Here is a 19,419-nt window from a genome sequence, read left to right as displayed (position 1 = left end):
CACACTCCTCTGCCTAATGATGCCACATCCATCCTGGAGCGCCAAGTGGTGTGTGTGTCTGCGTGTGTGTGTGTGTGTGTGTGTGTGTGTGTGTGTCCACAAGGCGTCTATCCTGGGGGCTACAACGCAGCACCTTACACAGCCTCTGATCACTCTTTATTTGGCACTGAGCATGTGTGTGTCCATATGTGTATGTGTGTGTGAGTGTGCGTGTGTGTGAGTGAAGGGTCCTATGCGCCCATTAATATTAAATATAGATACCCTTGTCAGTGAATTACATCCTCTGATCCCATATCCTCCACTCAGGGAGGAGAGGTGAGGAGGGAGGAGACGTGGGAGGGTGAGGAAGGGAGAGATAAAGTGAGGAGGGGAGAGGAGGAGGACAGGAGGTGAATCGGTGGGGGAGGAGGAGGAGGAGTGGGAAAAGGAAATGAGGAGGAGAGGAGAAGAGAGGAGAGGAGAGGAGAAGAGAGGTGAGATGGAGAAAGGCGGAAGGGGGAGTAAAAGGAGAGGACGGAATGGGAGGACGGTAGAGAAGGTACAGAAGAAGGAGGAAAGGGCATGGGGGAGGAGGGGAGCAGTAGAAAAGGGAGGAGAGGAGTGAGGAGAAGATAGAAGGAAAGGAAAGGAAAGGAAAGGAAAGGAAAGGAAAGGGAGGTAGAGAGGCGATAGAGAGGTTTGTGATGGACTTGCTTTGTTGAAAGTGCCTCATAAATACTTTAGACTTCACTCAAGAAGGAGAGAAGGGGAGGATGAAGAAAGGGAGTGAGTGAAGTAGAGAAGAAGAAGAAGAAGAAGAAGAAGAAGAAGAAGAAGAAGAAGAAGAGAGGAGTGAGGGAGGCAAAACAGAACAGGTGATGGGAAAAGCCACAGGGAGGAGATGGAGATGGAGATGGAGGGGAGAAGGGGATGGCTGTGGAGAAGAAGGGAAATGGAGGTGGAGATGAACAAGGGGAGGAAGAGGAAAAGAGAGAGGAGCAAGAAGGTAGAGAAGAAGAGGAGGAAGAAGGGGAAGGTAAAGGTAGCGAGATGGAGGGAGGGGAAAACTGGAGGAAATCTGGGGAAAGAGGGACCAGAGAGGGGACTAAGGGGTTTAGGGATGGATGGAGGGAGGGAGAGGGGGAGGAGGGGCGGCTGATTGATTGTGCGGAGTGTTGGAGACTTGGGGAAAGAGGGATGAGAAGAGGGGGAAAGGGAAAAGAAAACAGAGGACTGAATCCATCACTCTGAGCGAGGAAGAGAGAGGGAGAGAGAAGGCCAGAGAGAAAGGGAGAAAGAGAGAGAGAAATCGAGAGTGAGAAACACTGAAAGAGAGCGGACAAACAGACGGAGATGAAGACAGACAGCAACAGAGACAAACAGAGATTAGTTGGGAGTGGTGAGAGAGCGAGAACTGATAGAGTGATGACGGATGGAGAAAAAACAACGGAGTGAACGGCAGCAGCTTTGACCTGTCATCTGTCTAGTAATGAAGGAGGGAAGGGAGGAAGAGAGGAAAGGAGGAGTGACAGTTTGATTTTCCTAGCCAGGCGTTCATTCCCATATTCCCTGGCAAGCCCTCACCTGATGGAAAGATGGCAGAAAATCAATAGTCCATGTGCGTAATGGAGTAATGACTCTGAGTGTGTGTATGTGTGTGTGGATAATGATAAGTGTGTGTGTATCTGCCCGATCCCTAAGCAATCACACACAGCTTAAGCCAGTCCCAAGGGGTGGGGACCACTTTAACTAACAACTTCATTACTGCAGCCACACACACACACACACACACACACACATAAAGAAGCACAAGCTCGCACCCACAGACCCACAGAAGCATATAGTGACACAAACAATGTTGATCATACGAATTTGTTTTACAAACACGATTCCATTGGCAAATCTCAGAGTGTGACTTCATTGTACTTTGATTTCAGTTTTATTTTAAAATGACCTCATGAGCATTTCACATTAAAACTGCATTATATCCCTGAAACCCTGAAATACTCAGTATACTACAATCCACCCACTGTCTGCTGCTCTTCACAGTGTGTGTGGCACTGACACTGCTATTTATGCTATGGACAAACCCATGTACTATGGTGGTAGGATAATTACTGTAAAACAATTTAATAGTCGTTTAAAGGCTAAAAATACTGCCCATCAGTATCAGTACCGTGCCCCTGAGTGTGTGTGTGTGTGTGAGAGAGAGAGAGTGCTTATCCAAACAGCCCTCGAAGTGTTTCCAGTCTCTGCCAAGTTGTTCTGAGGCTGCGAAAACATTCCCAGTTCTGGGAACGCTAGGCCTTGGCACACACACACACACACACACGCGCTCACACATACACACACACACAGGCGCACCTCAATCAACCAATTAGGTCATCAAGGGGATCTCTCATCACAAAAACAGGCTCACTGCCATGTCCAAATGATGGGACTCTGACGCACATACACACACACACACACACACACACACACAGACACAAGCAAACGCATACACAGGCGTGGCCCTTGCCCATTAAGTCTGGCTCCAAACACAAGAGACTCTGATCCACAGGATACGCATACATGTGTGCACACACAGACACATACACCCCCTCCATAACACAACCAGACACACACACAACACAAACACACACGTGGCCCCTACTCATTACGGGTCCACTGATCAAAAAGAATGATGCTCCCCATAACTATCTACCAGAGGAGGATGGAGAGAGAAGAGGAATTTGGACAAAAGGCGGCCCGTTGCGGCTCGGCGGCGGCGCAGACCGGCAGCTCATGGCGGCAGCCCCCTCTGTTTACTAGCGGCTAATTAATTCGCCACATATGCTGAGAACATCTGTCGCTAGTGACCTGCCGGGAGAGCAGAGGACGCACTGCTGCGACGGCCCGCTCCCCCCCACTCTCATTAGCGCACACACACATACGGACGCACACTCACACACACTTATGCACAAAGAGGGACGCACACACACGCACGTAGACATGGACAAATGCATGCACACATGTGTGCACACACACATAGCTTCACACACCCAGACAGAAACGTGGATGTACGTGGAGACACACACACACACACACACACACACACACACACACACACACACACGCTTTGATCTGTCATTAGTGCAGGGACTCGGATAAGTTGTTTCCCTGCCAGGTATTAGAGATTTGAAGAGTTGCACAATGTAAAACACAATGCCTAATGCACACACACACACACACACACACACACGCACACACACACAAGACCCACTGCTTATACCTAGAAATTCTACATTATCAATGCAGATTAAATATCTGGATATAAATGCCTTCCTTCCTTTACCGGGAATGACTTTATAATCACTCTGAACTGAATCATGGTTGATGGGTAACAGCTCAGCGTGTGTTCAGGCTCTTAATTTTTAGACATACTGTGTTTTTTCTGGTGTTTTAGCCTCTAATATAAAAATAAAGGATGCAATATTGTCTTGCGCAGATGTAAAGATATATGCGCTCTCAAAATAGAACGCATAATGAAGCCAAACAGAAAAGATGAAAAATGCACTCTTCTCTTCATCTAGATAAATAAAAATAGTTGTTGACTAAACAATATAATAATAATGTTCTGGGTAGGCCTTCATCAAGGTGCAGCCATTATTGTTAGTGTGCCGCCCTGTTGTTGTTGTTGTTGTTTTTGTGTCCTGTATTTTCAAAAATAAAAATTGTTGATCACAAAAAAATCAAGGTGCCGTCAACTGTAGGACAGCCAACGTTCAAACTTTTGTAAAAATCCATCCTGTATGGGCCAATGTTAAATTCTTGATTTAGGCACTTTGTTATATTCTTTATGTTGATCCCTCTATGTCTGTAACTTTATTTGCTTTTCAGATATCTAAATAAAGAGAAAACACGAGGTGGCAGTTGTCCTGAAAAAGAATCAGAAGATAAAAAAGCAACCAGGACAAGGAGTGTGTAAAGTATGTGCTTATTTTGCCAATATTGTTATGTATTTCAACATTTTTCAATATAAATTCTTAGATTAGTTTCTGTCTGCTTTTCTGTGTGTGTGTGTGTGTGTGTGTGTGTGTGTGTGAGAGAGAGAGAGAGTGTATAAACTAAAACTAAATAGTGTACCTTCCCTTGTATCAGTGTAGATGTCAGTGTGTTTGAGTGTGTGTGTGTTTTTATATATGTGTCTACATGTGTGTGTACTGTATGTGTGTCAGCGTCTGTGCTCCAGTACCTCAACAGTGTGGAATCCAAGTAACAGCGTATTCCACACCAGTGAAATGTAGCACACTTTTTGTCCACCACACTGTGTCCTTCATGCCGCGCTGTGTGTGTCGAAGCCAAACTTAGCGAAATAAAAAAGTGAAGCTCTGCGAGTCTGCAAACCGCAGCACCAGCAGAAAAACTCCCACCAGCCAATCAGATTCATTAACCTCCAGTATCCCACAATCCCCCTGAGGGGACCTACAGAGACAAAGACAAACTCTCTCCCCCTTGTGTCCTGTGCCTCCCCCCCTCTCTCCCTCCAGTCTCCCCCTCTCACTTTCCCCCCACCCTCCCACACACACCCCACCCACCAACCAGGTTTCAACACAGGAATAACTCCTCCTGCCAAGCCGGATCACAGTTAGCAAAATTCTTGCTACAACATATCAAAGACTAAGGGCCACAGTAATGGGAAACTTTTCAAGGAAGATGTGATGGGCACTGTTGCCTCCATAAGGTATGGAGTTTATTAACTAAGACAAAATCAGTGTCATAGTTATTAATAATAATTTCCGCAATCAAGGGACAAGTCTGGGTGTACAGTAGAGTAAGGGGTTCCAATGTGGGTTTTTCAAGGCTAATTCCAACATAATTTTTTTTTTATTTGATTTTTGAATTTTGATTGAAGTTGCTGATATTTTGTGCTGATATTAGATCTATATATCTATATATTTAAATTTCACCATAATCATGCCAAAAAAAAATAAAAAAACCTAGAAATATTCAGTGTTTTCCCCTAGAATTTTATTCTTGGAGGGGTGGAAAGGCCTCTGAAACTGCATTTAGACTATGTGAAACTAAAACTTTCCATTAAAACCTAGGGGAATAATAACAACAATAATAACAATGGCAATGATAATAATATTCAATTACATAATAGATATGTAATCAAACCTCATAATATCAGAGGTAGACGACACTGACTGGCTGCTATCAAAATTTTTCATAAAAGGCCAATACGGGCCTGATGTATCAGTCTAAACCTGGTGCACCTTTAGCACCAGCAGCTACAGCTTTCTCCAGATTCTAACCAGTCAGTCAAGTCAGGAAGTCATTCAGTCAGTCACTCTGCCTGCCATCCAGTCAGTCAACCAGTCACCCATCCAACAAACTGCCATTCAGTCAGTCATTCAGTCAGTCAGTCAGTCAGTCAGTCAGTCAGTAAGTCATTTAGGTCGCCCCACCTGTCCCTGTTAATTTTGTGGGGAATCAATTAAAGCGTTAAAGTGTTTGCTGAGTTCTCCTCACCTTCAGCTCATCTCAAGGCCTCTAATGCAATTGCGTTGTGTATTCCAGCAGTCAGTCAGTCAGTAAACCAATCAGTCAGTCAACTCCTCTTGTTGTGACTCGGGTTGTCAGTCAACCAACCAGCAAACAAGTCAACAAGTCAGCCACTCGGCGAAGCGGCCGAGCGAGCAGCCAGTCAGTCAAGCAGCCACCCAGCCAGCGAGCCCCCCACCTGTCCCTGCTAATTTGGTGAGGAATCAATTAAGGCTGTGTTTGCTGAGTTCTCCTTGCCTTCAGCTCATCTGCTCCTCTCTAATGCAATTGTCCTGTGTGCTGCGTGCGGAGCGGCATAATAAAGTGATAAGGCTAATCAGGTTGGCTGCTCCTCTCCTCTCCCCATACGCACACTACACTTATTCTATTAGATGTGTAATGAGATTCTGCACTCCATCAACACGATGCCGCTGTGTGTGTGTGTGTGTGTGTGTGTGTGAAAAAGTGAGTGTGTCTTTATGTGTGTGTGTGTGTGAGTGAGAGTATGAAAGTGTGTGTGTGTGTGTGTGTGTGTGTGTGTGCGCGCGCTTCTGTTCTCGCAGAGGAAATTTGCTCCATTTACATTCTATCATTAGCTTGAAACAAATGTGCCCTTGAGCTTACCGCCCCTGTCTCTCTCGGCTGCAAACACTTTACTTTGGCAGGCGATCATAGCAACATGCGCGCGCCCACACACACACACACACACACACACACACACACACACACACAAAGGTGCACATACACATACACACTCAAATACGCACACAGACGACACTTAAGCAAATAATCTAATACAGAAATGCACAAACGCACACACACACACACACACACACACACACACTCAAATGAAACTAACAGCACAAAGTATTACTCAAATGAATTTGTAATGCTATATGTACGGGTGCGAGATCATTAGCTTAGGAATCGTCTCTTACTTTTCATTATGTAAGCAAGCATGCACACACACACTACAAATTCCTCATCTACCCATCCATCCATCCATTCTTCCATTCATCCATCCACACCTTACCGCTTACCATACACACACAAACCCCCACTGTCTGTCCATTCATCCACCCACCAACCGACACCCACCCACATGCGCACACACACACACACACACACACACACACACCCACACTTACCCCCACCCCCCCTTCCAGACAAGTAGAGAGTGTGATGGGTGAGTAGATGTAGAGGACACGGGGCTCTGTGATGTGTAGAACAGTTCTGGTCAATGGGCCAGATAATGAGTTGCCATAAACAGCAGCACTCTTCCACTGTCCAGCTCAGCTCATTACCGTAGCTAGCATATGTAATCAGTGTGTTGCTGGGGCGTGTCTTAATGTACTCTACTCTGCTGTTTCTCAAAGACAGGGTTGGGCCCCCAAGGCGGGTCGTGGGAAGGTAAAAATGGATCAGTGATTCATTCTCAGGAAATATTGGTGAGCGGCATTCAAAGCTGCGTACACTGGCTGGGTTATGTTGCCTTCTCAAGTCCATGGGATGTACGGAGGGCTGAATAAATTACTGGAGACTAGTAGCCTAAAACGGGGAAATTTTTCCAAAAGTAGCCTGCACAAAAGATTGAAATCAGTTTTGGGGTGTGAGAGAAACATGCAAAGTCAATATGGCTGAGCTATTTTTCTCATAAGCAATAGATATATTCATTTTTCAGTATTTTACACCATAATTTACAAAAACCAATAGCAAGACAATACCACGGAGTATTTATGGTTACTATGGTGGCCAACAAGCTGTCACAGAGACATAATTAGAAAACACACACACACACACACACACACACACACACATACAGAGACACATGATATCAAGCTGTGCACATCCTCATTAACTTCTTGAGTATGATAAAACACGATTCTCTCTCATCCCACCCAGCATTCCATAAAGAGAAGATAGTATTTCAAGCTGCCGACGCTAAATCTCTAATTATGACTTTATTTGAAGAAAACAAGGGAGCACTTAATAAGCAAATGAGAGTGATAATAACTTGGAATAGGGATTGGAACCACACAGACTAGATTATAGGGGTGAGCCCCTGCCGAGAGAGAGAGAGAGAGAGAGAGAGAGAGAGAGAGAGGGAGGGAGAGAGAGAGAGAGAGAGAGAGAGAGAGGGAGGGAGAGAGAGAGAGAGAGAATTGTAAATAAAGTGTCAGAACGAGTAAATTATGAGGCTAAATACTCAAAGCTGTAATTATGACTGCCTTTGAATAGGCAGAGATGAGTGGGTATGAGGATGATCGGATAAAAAGAAAACATTAACTGCCTTCCTTTCTGCTCCCTCCTTCGCTCTCATTTGCTGCACACAACACACAGACACTCACACTGCTTCTCCATTCTACCTCCGACTATTTCTTTCTGTTTCTGACTTTTCCCTGTCTCTTTATTATATTTTTTTCTAAACTGTTTTTGTGGCAAATCGAGCCACTGCTGGCTTTACTTACGACCCATGTAAAAAACAGACACAGTGAAGTCCATGCAAGCCAATAGATGAAGAACCCAGAAGCACGTTCTCCCGTTGTGTGATGTCATGGAAATTATGGGTTCTGTGAAAAATCGCAGCTAAGATGTGAAGATTTAAAGTTCAATTTTCACAATAACACAACTTTTACTTCCTTTTATTAATACAATACTGCTAAATAGACAACAGGTACAGGAGTGACATTTCTCACTGCAGACTGACTGACATGAATTTGTCTGTTGAAGACCTACAAAACCTTTATTTTCTTTAAAACCAGGCCGGTCACTTAATAGCAAATTGTTATTCACACTGACAGCCTGGCAAAAAGGCAAAAAGGCCTCAAACGCACAACGTCGTTAAGTAATGGCATGTGTCTTAACCCGCTGAGCTGTCTGGGAGAATCACAATCCAACCTAATTTTGTGGTGCAGGCAGTACTAGTTTGTGGTTATGAATCGGTGGCACTGTGATGACTTTTCAACCTCAATTTAATACAATTTAACGCACCGCTCCAGTTCTGACCAAGGTCTCTCTCTCTCTCTCTCTTCCCTGTGTCGGTCTAAATCTCTCTTTCACCACCTTCACTTTCTCTCTCTAACCCCTTTTATTCCTCTCCGTCTTTCCCTCTGTCTCTATAGCGCTCCCCTGTCTCAAATCTCTTTAGGTTTGTCTTGAGCTACAGGATATGAAATTGACTTGTAAAGAGGAGACAAGTATTCACAGAGGGTTTTGCCATTCAAGGTTGATTTCATTTTATTCGCTATCAGGGCTGGCTGTCTGTTCGCATGTTAAAGATATGAGCTGGGTGTGTGTGTGTGTGTGTGTGCACGCGTGGGTGTGTGTTGCTCAGCGCTTTGTGTCTCTGCCATTCAGCCAGCTGTACATATGTCACACAGTCTCGCTTTCTATACATGGTTATATTTGACATATGTTTAACGGGGGCCAGGGGGATAGCTCGCAGCGCTGTGTGCGTATGTACGTGTGTGTGTGTGTGTGTGTGTCCCTGAGCAGCGTTCAGTGTTCCTGTACCAATCCAATGAAGCTGTCTGAGTGTCTGAGAATGACAGCTTCATTATCTTGTATGAAAGTGGGACAAATGGAGGCTTGTCTCTCTATCACTCTGAGTGTGAGTATGGAGAGCTGAAAACACAAAAACCTGAATACTCACACACTCAGCCGGTGTGTCGTGTACAGCAGCGATCTTTCCTTTCATTTTGAACTCTCCTTTTTTCTTTTTCTTTCTTTCTTTCTCCCGTTCATTTTTACACTTTCTTTCTTCTCTCCTTGCTCACTCGACTTGAGGCCTGTGGTTCAGTCTCTCCGATCTCAGTGCCCCCATCTTGTTCTCTCTCACTCCCACTCTTAGTGTGTGTGTGTGTGTGTGTGTGTGTGTGTGTGTGTGTTTGCTGACAGCTGGGACCAGTAAGTGATGACTGTGTCTAAATGTTGATCACTGGGAGATGCTCTGTTGTTCTGAAATGAGGTGGTAGGGGAGATGAGTGTGTGTGTATGTGTGTGTGTGTGTGTGTGTGTGTGTTTTGGGGGTTGCTGGCAGATGTCAAACAGTTGAAGCCTCTCACAGACGCGCTGACAACTCTCTTAGTAACTGGGCACCTTGGGGGGGCAAGACAGGTGTGTGTGTGTGTGTGTGTGTGTGAGTGTGTGTGAGAGAGAGGGGAACAGACGTGACCTACCCCCCTCCATCCCTTCCCATCTGCATCCTGACATCTGACAGGGACATCACACCAGGCCAACGCATGTGTGTGCGAGTGTGTGTGTTGGGCCTCATATCCTGTAGAAAGGTAATAGTATGTAAATGTCTCCCCATGTCACCCATGAGGGAAAAGGTGGGGATGGACACACACACACACACACACACACACAGACTACATACTCTTTTCTTTCTCTTTATTACACACACCCACACACACATTATGCCCTCAGGGTTGGGGGGTCTCGGCCCCTGTCTGATTTCTTTGGGTCAGTTTCACACACTTCTGACAGGGTCACACACCTCTCCTCTCATTATTAACCTGCAGTAAAACACCAGCCAAATGCTGAATGTGTGTGTGTGTGTGTGTGTGTGTGTGTATGTGTGTGTGTGAAAGAGGGAGAGCAAAAGAGAGTGTGGTGTGTGTGTGTGTGTGTGTATGTATGTGTCTGTGCATGTGGGAGAGGGAGAGTGATGAAGAGACAGTGTGCGAAGAGAGAAAATGACAAGCTGTGTTCATGTGTATGTGGGAAAAGAGAGACAGAGAGGGAGAGAAATTGAGGGGTGTGTAGGAGTATGTGTGTGTGAGTGTGTGTGTGTGTGTGTGTGTGTGTGAGAGAGAGAGAGAGAGAGAGAGAGAGAGAGAGAAAGAGGGAGAGAGAGAGAGAGAGAGAGAGAGAGCATAAGACTCACTCCCTTGTGTGTGTGTGTGTGTGTGTGTGTGTCCTCAGGGCATTACCTATCACATTAGCGATATGACAGACCGTCCAGCCTCCTCTCTCATTACCTGTCAATCAACCACAGTATGGTCACATTCAGCCAACAATACCTCACCTTAAAGAGGAATACCGCTCAATTATAGTTTTCACATGCTATTCCAGTGCTTTAGGACAGTTCAATTTGTATCTGTGAACAATCACCACCATTTAGTAGCCTTTAACCTCACTTGATGTCACAGCTCCCATCGGCACTCATTTTCCAGCAGCCATTTTGAATCCCGCCTAGGTAGCATTCACTTGAATTTGTTTACACTAAGGTGAAGAAAGCGCCATAAGATGAGAGGAAATACAGTAATTACAGAAATATTGTTTTGCTGAAAAGTGAGTGACGCGATGAATTTGTGGTTGTCACTGTTAAGGCCGGTGGTTGAAGCCGAGCTTGACTGCCGTTTCATTATGTACTGCAACAGAGCAGTAACAAATACAAGAGGGATTGAAGAAGTGACATGGTGTCAAAATGCAGAAAGAATGAAGTGCGTGTGTGTGTGTGTGTGTGAGTGCGCGCATGTCCAAGCTGCAGGACCTTACTATTTGCTCCCATGATTCAGTGTGCTGTTAGATTTATAAAAAAAATTAAATCCCCTGTAAATTCCATCACAGTGACTGACAGGATTATAGTGTGTGTGTGTGTGTGTGTGTGTGTGATGACAGGTGATGAGAGTCCTGCACTGTGGTCACTGCTGATATACAATAGGATTATGACCAACACCTACCTAGATGGTGTGTGTGTGTGTGTGTGTGTGTGTGTGTGTGTGTGTGTGTGTGTGTGTGTGTGTGTGTGAGCAGTCAGTGCAAGTGACCAACGGAAGGGAGGCTATTGAATGATAATCAGTGACTACATCTCTCTCTCTTTGTCTCTCTCTCTTTCTCTTTGTCTCTCTATCACTCCATCTACTATCTCTCAAACCATCTGGACCCTCTACTGTCTGTTCACATGTGCACATACACACACACACACACACACACACACACACACACACACACACACACACACACACAGGTAAACACACATGCAAAAAGTGTAAAACAGTGTAAGAAGCCGTGTTGGGTAACAAGTCAGCAGCATGTGTGTGTATTTTGTCAAACTGCAGTTGTACAATATTGCATGTAGGCATGTATGTGTGAGTGTACATGTGTGTTTATATTGGGTACATATGAGAATGAACAGAGCTGTGTGATAATGTGTGTGTCCATATACGTGTATAACGTAACACTGTGTGTGTGTGTGTGTGTGTGTGAAGGAAGTTAGTGTGTGCTGTGTGAGTTTGTGTGTGTGTATTTATGTGTGTCTATGCATGTGTGGATATAAACACTTCGTCTATATGTGTATTTATGCCTACATGTGTGTGAAATGAGTTGTATTTGAGTTCCCTTATATTGTTATAAAGACAATGTCTGCGTGTGTGTGTGTGTGTGTGTGTGTGTGTGTGCCTAGTGGCCCCCCAGGCTCTCTCCATCAACCTCCCTTCACCACCAGCTGTCTCCCCTCATTTACATACTCTCTCCTCCCACTAATGGAATTAGCCACAAGTTTCCTGAGGTGAGGCAACACACACACAGACACAGACCTATAGGCACAAGTGTGTGTACTGTATGTGTGTGTGTGTGTGTGTGTGTGTGTGTGTATGTATGAGATATTTTGGTGGTGGGGGGTGGTGGTGTGTTGGGGGCGGGCTGCGAAGGTCAATGAGAAGACACAAAGATCGCTGCTCAGTCCAAAACCACTCTGCCACAGCAATGAGAAACAAAGGAGTGATTATCAATACACACACACACACACACACACAAACACACACACACAAACACACCACCCCTCCCCTCCCCCAATGCAGACCCACCGCACCTTTGAGGTCAGAGGTATTCTAGATTAGCCAGCCAATCAGTAACCAGGAAGTCAGCCAATCAGTTGGCTAGGTAGCCAACCAGCAGGAGAGCCACCTAAACATAAAATAACGTAATACTGTTTGATTGATAAGTTATATGTTTCCACTTCATGCTTTTAAGGTTTAAGCCCCAATCCACAATTTATTTGTTCATATATATAATATTACATACTGTATACTCACATAGAATCTAAGAGTTTGACTTGGAAATAAGCTTTCAACTTTCATAACCCATAACAAGGTACAATAGTATTTTGAGTTTGCAATTTCACTTCAATCATAAAAACATTACAAATGTAAAAAAAAAATAAAAAACAACTTTAAATGCATTGATAACATGTTTACCTTACTGTCAATGCTTGTATCAATATCTCTGACAATTAATTTTAAAGAGAAAAAAAAAGAATAAAATCCAATGAATCCAATGAATAAAAACATAAATCCAATAGTGGGACATTGTAAGGCAAGCAGTCTAAATATGTGTGATTGAAGCATATTCAGTTACCTCAAAATGTGAATTCAAATGTCAATTCAGTTATTAGTTATAGAGGACTCATTTTCAATTGTGTCTGGAGATTGGATGTGAGAATCCTTGCATGATGAAAGGTTTTCAATATTTGGCTTTTGAAGAAAAGGTGCTTCCTTCATTGACAGAGCTGAATGTGAACTGACCCAGACCCAGGTTAGAAACCTTTAACTCTCCTCTCCACCTCTCTCCTCTCCTCTCCTCCCTTTCTCCTCTCCTCTCCTCGACCTTGACAAAGTTTCATAGGTCCCAGTCAGTTCACTCCCCAGGCCCCTCTCTCCATTTTTCCACTCCTCTCCTTCTTTCTCTTTCTTTCTCCCTCTCTTTCCCTTCTCCCCTGCCTCTCTCAGGCATCTGGACTCGGTTTTCTTTTGTTTCTCCTCCGTCTCTCTGTCAGCAGGTCCTGTCCATCAATACAGAGCTGTCAGTCATTGGAGTGACAATTGGCAGCTGTCGATACAGCAGCCTGTCTGTATATAGGCCTCAACCCCTAAAATGCTATCAGCTGCCAATACGCACACACACACACACACACACACACACACACACACACACACACACACACACATGCCGGAACGTGCAAACACTTACATGCAGGTGCACACAAGTACACAGCTAGACACGTATTCAAGCACACAAACACTCACGCACACACATACCTCTTCACATCCTCATCACACTTTATCATCGCTGACACAGGAAAATTTGGTTGTAGGATACTGAGCTCGGTGTGGGTGTGTGTGTGTGTGTGTGTGTGGTGAGGAGATCAGATCAGAGGGGAAACAAAGAACCACCTTCTGACTATTCAATATTTGGCAACACACGCACACACACGCACACACACACACACACACGTATTGTACTGGTGAAGGTCTTTGAGTCAGAAACAAATGGCTCCCCCTACTGGAGACCTATGAGACCTTTGGCAATGACATTCTAGTCTTTGGCTACACAGTAGCCAGATTAAAATAACTGATTCATTCATTCATTCATCTATTGATGTACTCACTCATTCACTCTCACTCACTCGCTCGCCTCCTGCCTCCCTTCCTCACTCTCTCTGTCATCCTTTCCAATACTTTCTCCCCTCTCCTTCCTTCCTTCAGTCCTCCCTCCTTCATTTAGTTCCTACCTTTCCACCCCTCCCTTCTTTTTCCTCTCTACATTTTTCCTTCCTCCCTTATTCCCTCATTCCTTTCTCCCTAGCTTGTTTTCCTTCCTTCCTTTCTTCATGCGTTCAGCAATGCTGTGTTGTAAGATCACATGTGAGCCCTAGTTTATGTGTAAGAGAGAAGGACGGCTGTGAAGGATCATTAGCTCATAATCAGCAGACACTGACTCAGCATCCTACAGTATTGTACATGTGGTCAAGTTCACAGCAGAGAAGGAGGAGGGAATTTTGACTAATTTCAAATTAAACTAAAGTTATACAACTGACAAGTCATCCATTTTTATTTGATAAGCGCAGGTATAAGAGTTTGCCAATCTTTTTAAATCTTTGTGAAGTAAATTTATAGTATACATCATAATAACTAGTATCAAACTGATTAAAAACGATTGGGTAATTTAAGACAAAAATGCATAAATTGACACTTTTCTAAAAATAGAATTGAGTTTTGTATTCATATTGGTGGTTATGATGATCACAGACTACAGTTCAGTTTACCAACCTTTTCATTTATAAATACATCACTGGATAAAAGCCTTGGAAAGCAATAGAAACAGTTGTATTGCTGCATGAAACCAGAAAATAACAGAGTGGACTAGAACCAAATAGAAACGAAAAGAACAAAAGAAAGCAGAGTAGAGCCGATAAAAGGCGATTACTAGAGGAAAGGGAGTGGGGCGGGTGGGGAGGGAGCGGGGGGGTGGCATGCCTGTCTGTCTGCCTGCTCTCCTTTACGCACGTGGCGTCCATCCGTATGAGAAATGTGATTACAAATGAGAGTGTGAGTGAGAGAGCGGAGTGCCACAGCTGGCATGGCATCTGGCTTGGCATATCGTTGCCCGGCCTCGCCCGCTGCCTGCGTGCTCTAATGTGGCTGTCGACAAGCCCATTAAGAAGCCATTACTAAATGCTCCGTCTCTGCTCCACTTCCACGCCTTATAGCACAGGCCCAGGGGAATGCCAGCAACATGGAGGAGAGGGAGAGCAGAGGAGAGAGAGAGAGACTGACAGAGAGTACAGACTCCCCGCTCAGATCACTATATACTTCACCATCAAGGACTGAAAATAGGCACCTAGGTGAGGCAGCTATGCCTCGGGGCCTAGGAGGAAGAGTTGTCATGTGAAGTCTCCACTTCCACTGCTACTCCGGCGCAGACATAGGGAGTTAAATTCAGTGCCACATATACATAATTCTCATAGACTCCCATCTCCAACTATAGCCGCAAAAGTCTTTCAAAAGGTTTCTGAATACTACATGAAAGGCAGCCTCACAGTTTTGAATTTAGAAGATTTTTATTGCCTTGTTTGCTATAACAAGCCTCTCAGTGTAATGTGTGAAACTGTCTGCACGTGAAGCAGGGTGGTGAAAAAAGAAACAAACATGCTCAGTTGACTTTCCCTTGATAAATAAAGGTTAAAAAAATGTGAGTCTGCTATTATGGCTAATGCTGTTGTAACAGAAGTGCCTACTAGGCAAGCAATCTGCAGAACCACGCTGAGCTTTTACCACATATTTGTCTGCAGTGTGTGGGTTACCAGGTGTTCTCTTTCTATGCAGATTTCAGAACAATGTGACAAACCTGGGTACTTTAACCTAAATCACACCAGACATACTGTAGACCTGAGAAAAACGATATGAAGACACCTGATTTCTCCTGTATTGGAGGTGATTCATCCACTTTTGAGGTATACTGCGGTATTATAAGACTACCAAGAGGCACACCTCAAGCAGTTTAAATATTAAAAAAATATTAATTTATATTTATTCTCAATGAATAGACATGGTGCAGACTATAAGAGTTTAGTATATGACTAGTACAGTCCTGTGCAAAAGTCTTAGACACATGTAAAAAAAAATCCTTAAAGCGAAGATGCTTTCAAAAATAATGAAAAGTTTCTAAATATCAAAACATTTACTATAAAGAGCAGTTTACTGACACACTAATGCAGAAAACAAATAAACATCTAAGACAAAATGTATATAAACAATCTAAGACTTTTGCACAGTACAGTATGTGTCAGAATGTCAGAGGTTTGTGTGTGTACGTATGTGTCTGACTGAGAAAGAGAGAATGAATGAATCAAAACCGCACAACACCGTTGTACACGTTACTTGTGTGTGCGTCATGCTGTGCTATCTCTATGGCAGGCATGCCAGATATTACTGACAGCAAGTGAGCTGTGTAATAGCCAGTCTAGAAAGTCCAAATATGCAAATATGTGCTACATTTCATGGAGATTTGACCAACTTTGCGGCAGAAATGGCGCAAAAATGTAAAGTTGCTTGTTATAGCACCACCATCTGGCCAATCAGTGTGATTGTTTTTTTTGTTTTGTTTTTTTGGCCGAGTAGTGCCCCTCTTTTGAAACCAATCTACCAAAACTTACAGTCTCTGAGCTCCAGATTGTTTTAAGGCAGAAAAAGAATCAGCAGAGGAAAAATCCTAACAAAAATAGGGTTCCAGCACCTGCAGGGCTTAAAAATAATAGCTCAGGACAGAAGAAAGCAAGATTTGCGGTAAGTAGATGAGCAGATTCCTGCTCCACTCTCTCAAATTAAAGCCCATTCATTCTCCCTCTCTCAGGCTCTTGAGCTTTCTACCTTAAAAAGTGGTAAAAGTGGTATAACAAAAGTGGTACAAACAAGAGCGACTGAAATTGTTTAAGCCACAAGTGAACTAGCGGTTTATTTGTTGCTCCTCAAACTGTTTACTGGCTGACATTATATTTGCTGCCCAGAGACATTAGGTTATTGAACAGCCTGTTAGAGAGAATTGTAGATTAATGAGGCTCCCAGTGTGGTACAACCCTTTTAGATAGATGGCTCTGCTCTGGCAGCACTGGCTAAATCCAAGATGGCAGTAAACACAGCCCTATAAATAACACACAGTTCTCTCATTACTAAATCAACATCCGAATATGACATCATCTTCTCTGTGTGTGTGTGTGTGTGTGTGTGTGTGTGTGTGTGTGTGTGTGTGTGTGAAATGATAATCTTTACTTAAGAAAGTCAGTGGGTTGCTGCCAACCTACATCAACCATATTGGCCAAAAGATCTACAATATCATCACTGCAGCCAAGGTCTGATCTCGGTCCAAGTGACGTATACCAGTTTGTTTGGTTTTTGTTTTTCTTATTTGTGACTGTTGAGGCAGTTGATAAATGATTCATGATAATGAAGTTAATGAAAGTTCATGATAATGAAGTTCTTTAAGTATGAATACAGACAACCTTTTTCAAAGTTTGTGGCTTTTTATTGCTAGGAATGACTTGAGATTTTCCCATTGAAAGTAATACCTGTGAGATGTAGAAGCATGAAACACAGAAGTTTCTTTCTTTCTTTTTGTTTTTCAGGCCAGGAGGAGTGTCACACGATGTTGCCCGCCTTGGAGTACAGACGACCAAACTTATCAAAGATGTTACAGGTGGTGAACACTGTCTTGAACGGCTGGAGGGGAAGAGAGACAGAGAAGAGGAGGACAAGAGGAGGAGGGATGAAGAAAAACAGAAGAAGAAATGGAGAGAAGCGGGGAAAAAATGTGTTACTTTGCAATGTTTTAGTTAAAACATCCGTGGCAATGTTTTGGGTTTATGTTTTAGTTCCATTCATTAGGCAAGAGGTGTGTCACCCTATTAAAAGTCCTTTCTGAGGTTAATCTCACACAGTGCTGTATGTAAACCAGTCACAATCCCAAGACAAATGAGGATGACCTGTATGACAGGGGCAGTGGAGTGTGTCTGTTTCTGATGCAGGGATTACTTTTTACTGCCATTCTGAATCAATGATTCGATTGGAAAGCATGATTGACAAAAGACAAATAGTAGCTCACTGGAGCATGACTTTAAACTAATAGTGTGTTTCTCTAACTGACTCCAGTGTATTTTTGATATTACAGAATGTGTTTTGAATGGGTTTGAAGGGCCTATAGGGTTATACAACATGCTGCTGGAACACGACTCTCATGGCACAGCAGCTGTTTGTTTCATACAAAGATATGAAAGCTAAGAGCTAAAGGGGTCATGATAGTTTCCTCGCTGTCACAAACATGGATAAAGATGTACATCCATCCATTATTATTCACAGATACACTCACCAAGACCCGACGCAACTCCCCGCTGTGTGTGTGTGTGTGTGTGTCAAGCAGTGAATTGCTCTTTTCATGAGTGATTGTGACAGGTTTCTCATCAGGCCCTGAAGCCTCCTCGCAGTGAGAGACCATGTACAGTACAGCCCCCAAACGACACACACACACACACACACACACACACACACACATACTGGATTGGGTGATGGCCAGTTGGCCGAAACAACAACTGCAACATGCCACTAACCTCTGTCACTAGCTCCGTGTGTGTGTGAGCGAGAGAGTTTGGAAAACATATTTTCTGTAAAACAGCGAGTACTGGAGCAGTAGTTGGTACCGTGTGTGTGTGTGTGTGTGTGTGTGTGTGTGTGTCCACACCGGCTGCTGGAACTAAGCGGGGCTCTTAATCACGGCTGTAACGGGCAACATTACCGGCAGCGGCAGCAGGCTAATGATGAATGCCCGAGTCTCCGTGCAAACCCTGACCTCCTTTTCTGCTGCGCTGCACAAAAAGCTCTAGCTCTCTCACCAAAACACACACATACACATGTATTCATACACACACACACACACACGCAAACCTGCATCCAGACACACACAGCCCGAAAAAGAAAACACTGCCCCAGCAAACTTACACACACAAAAATACTCGCGCGCGCACACATACACAAAAATGCAAATACACATGCACGCATGTATCCAGACACAAACACGTACACACACACACACACACACACACACACACCTTGCTGTTCCATATTTATAGCTGGTTCTGAGCCCACTTTAATAACTGGCCTAGATGCTAGGGGAACACCAGGCACTATGCATGTGATTGTGTGTGTGTGTTTGTTTGAATGTGTGTGTGTGTGTGTGTGTGTGTGTGTGTGAATTAGCTGGTACAACCTGTCTTCTATTTTGCCCTCTTAACTGATTCCTATGATTACCCAGAAAGCTTTGCAGCGTGATGTCCGAAAAAGAACAGAGAGAGATTGAGAAGTAAATGAGAGAGAGAGGGGGGAGATAGCAAAGTAAAGGAGAGAGGAGGGGAGAAGAATGTGAGAGAGGAACAGAGAGGGAGGAGAGAGAGAGATAAGAAAATGAGAGAGAGAGGGAAAAAGAAGTAAAGGAGAGAGATAGAGGGAGAAATAAGTAAATGAGAGAGAGAAAGAGAAATAAATGATAGCGAGGGTGAAAGAAAAACAGATGAGAGAGACAAAGGGAAAAGAGAAGTAAATGAGAGAGAGAGGGAAAAGAAAGTAAAGCAGAGAGAGAGAGAAA

At 43.9% G+C, this 19,419-nt stretch overlaps 1 protein-coding gene across 1 annotated transcript in view; it reads right to left on the bottom strand.

Moving 5' to 3' along the window:
- Positions 1-17,308: 17,308 nt before the first annotated feature.
- spata17 (spermatogenesis associated 17) overlaps positions 17,309-19,419 on the bottom strand; it is a 43,473-nt gene continuing 41,362 nt past the window's right edge. Inside the window, exon 10 of the mRNA XM_071921989.2 lies at positions 17,309-17,504. Coding sequence (XP_071778090.2) covers positions 17,424-17,504 — 81 coding nt within the window. The 3' untranslated portion in view covers positions 17,309-17,423. The remainder of the gene's footprint in view (positions 17,505-19,419) is intronic.

This window comes from Centroberyx gerrardi, chromosome 1 (genome assembly GCF_048128805.1).
Source record: "Centroberyx gerrardi isolate f3 chromosome 1, fCenGer3.hap1.cur.20231027, whole genome shotgun sequence".
Lineage (NCBI taxonomy): Eukaryota > Metazoa > Chordata > Actinopteri > Beryciformes > Berycidae > Centroberyx > Centroberyx gerrardi.
Note: the sequence above shows the minus strand (reverse complement) of the source record. Positions and strands in the feature narration are given on the sequence as shown.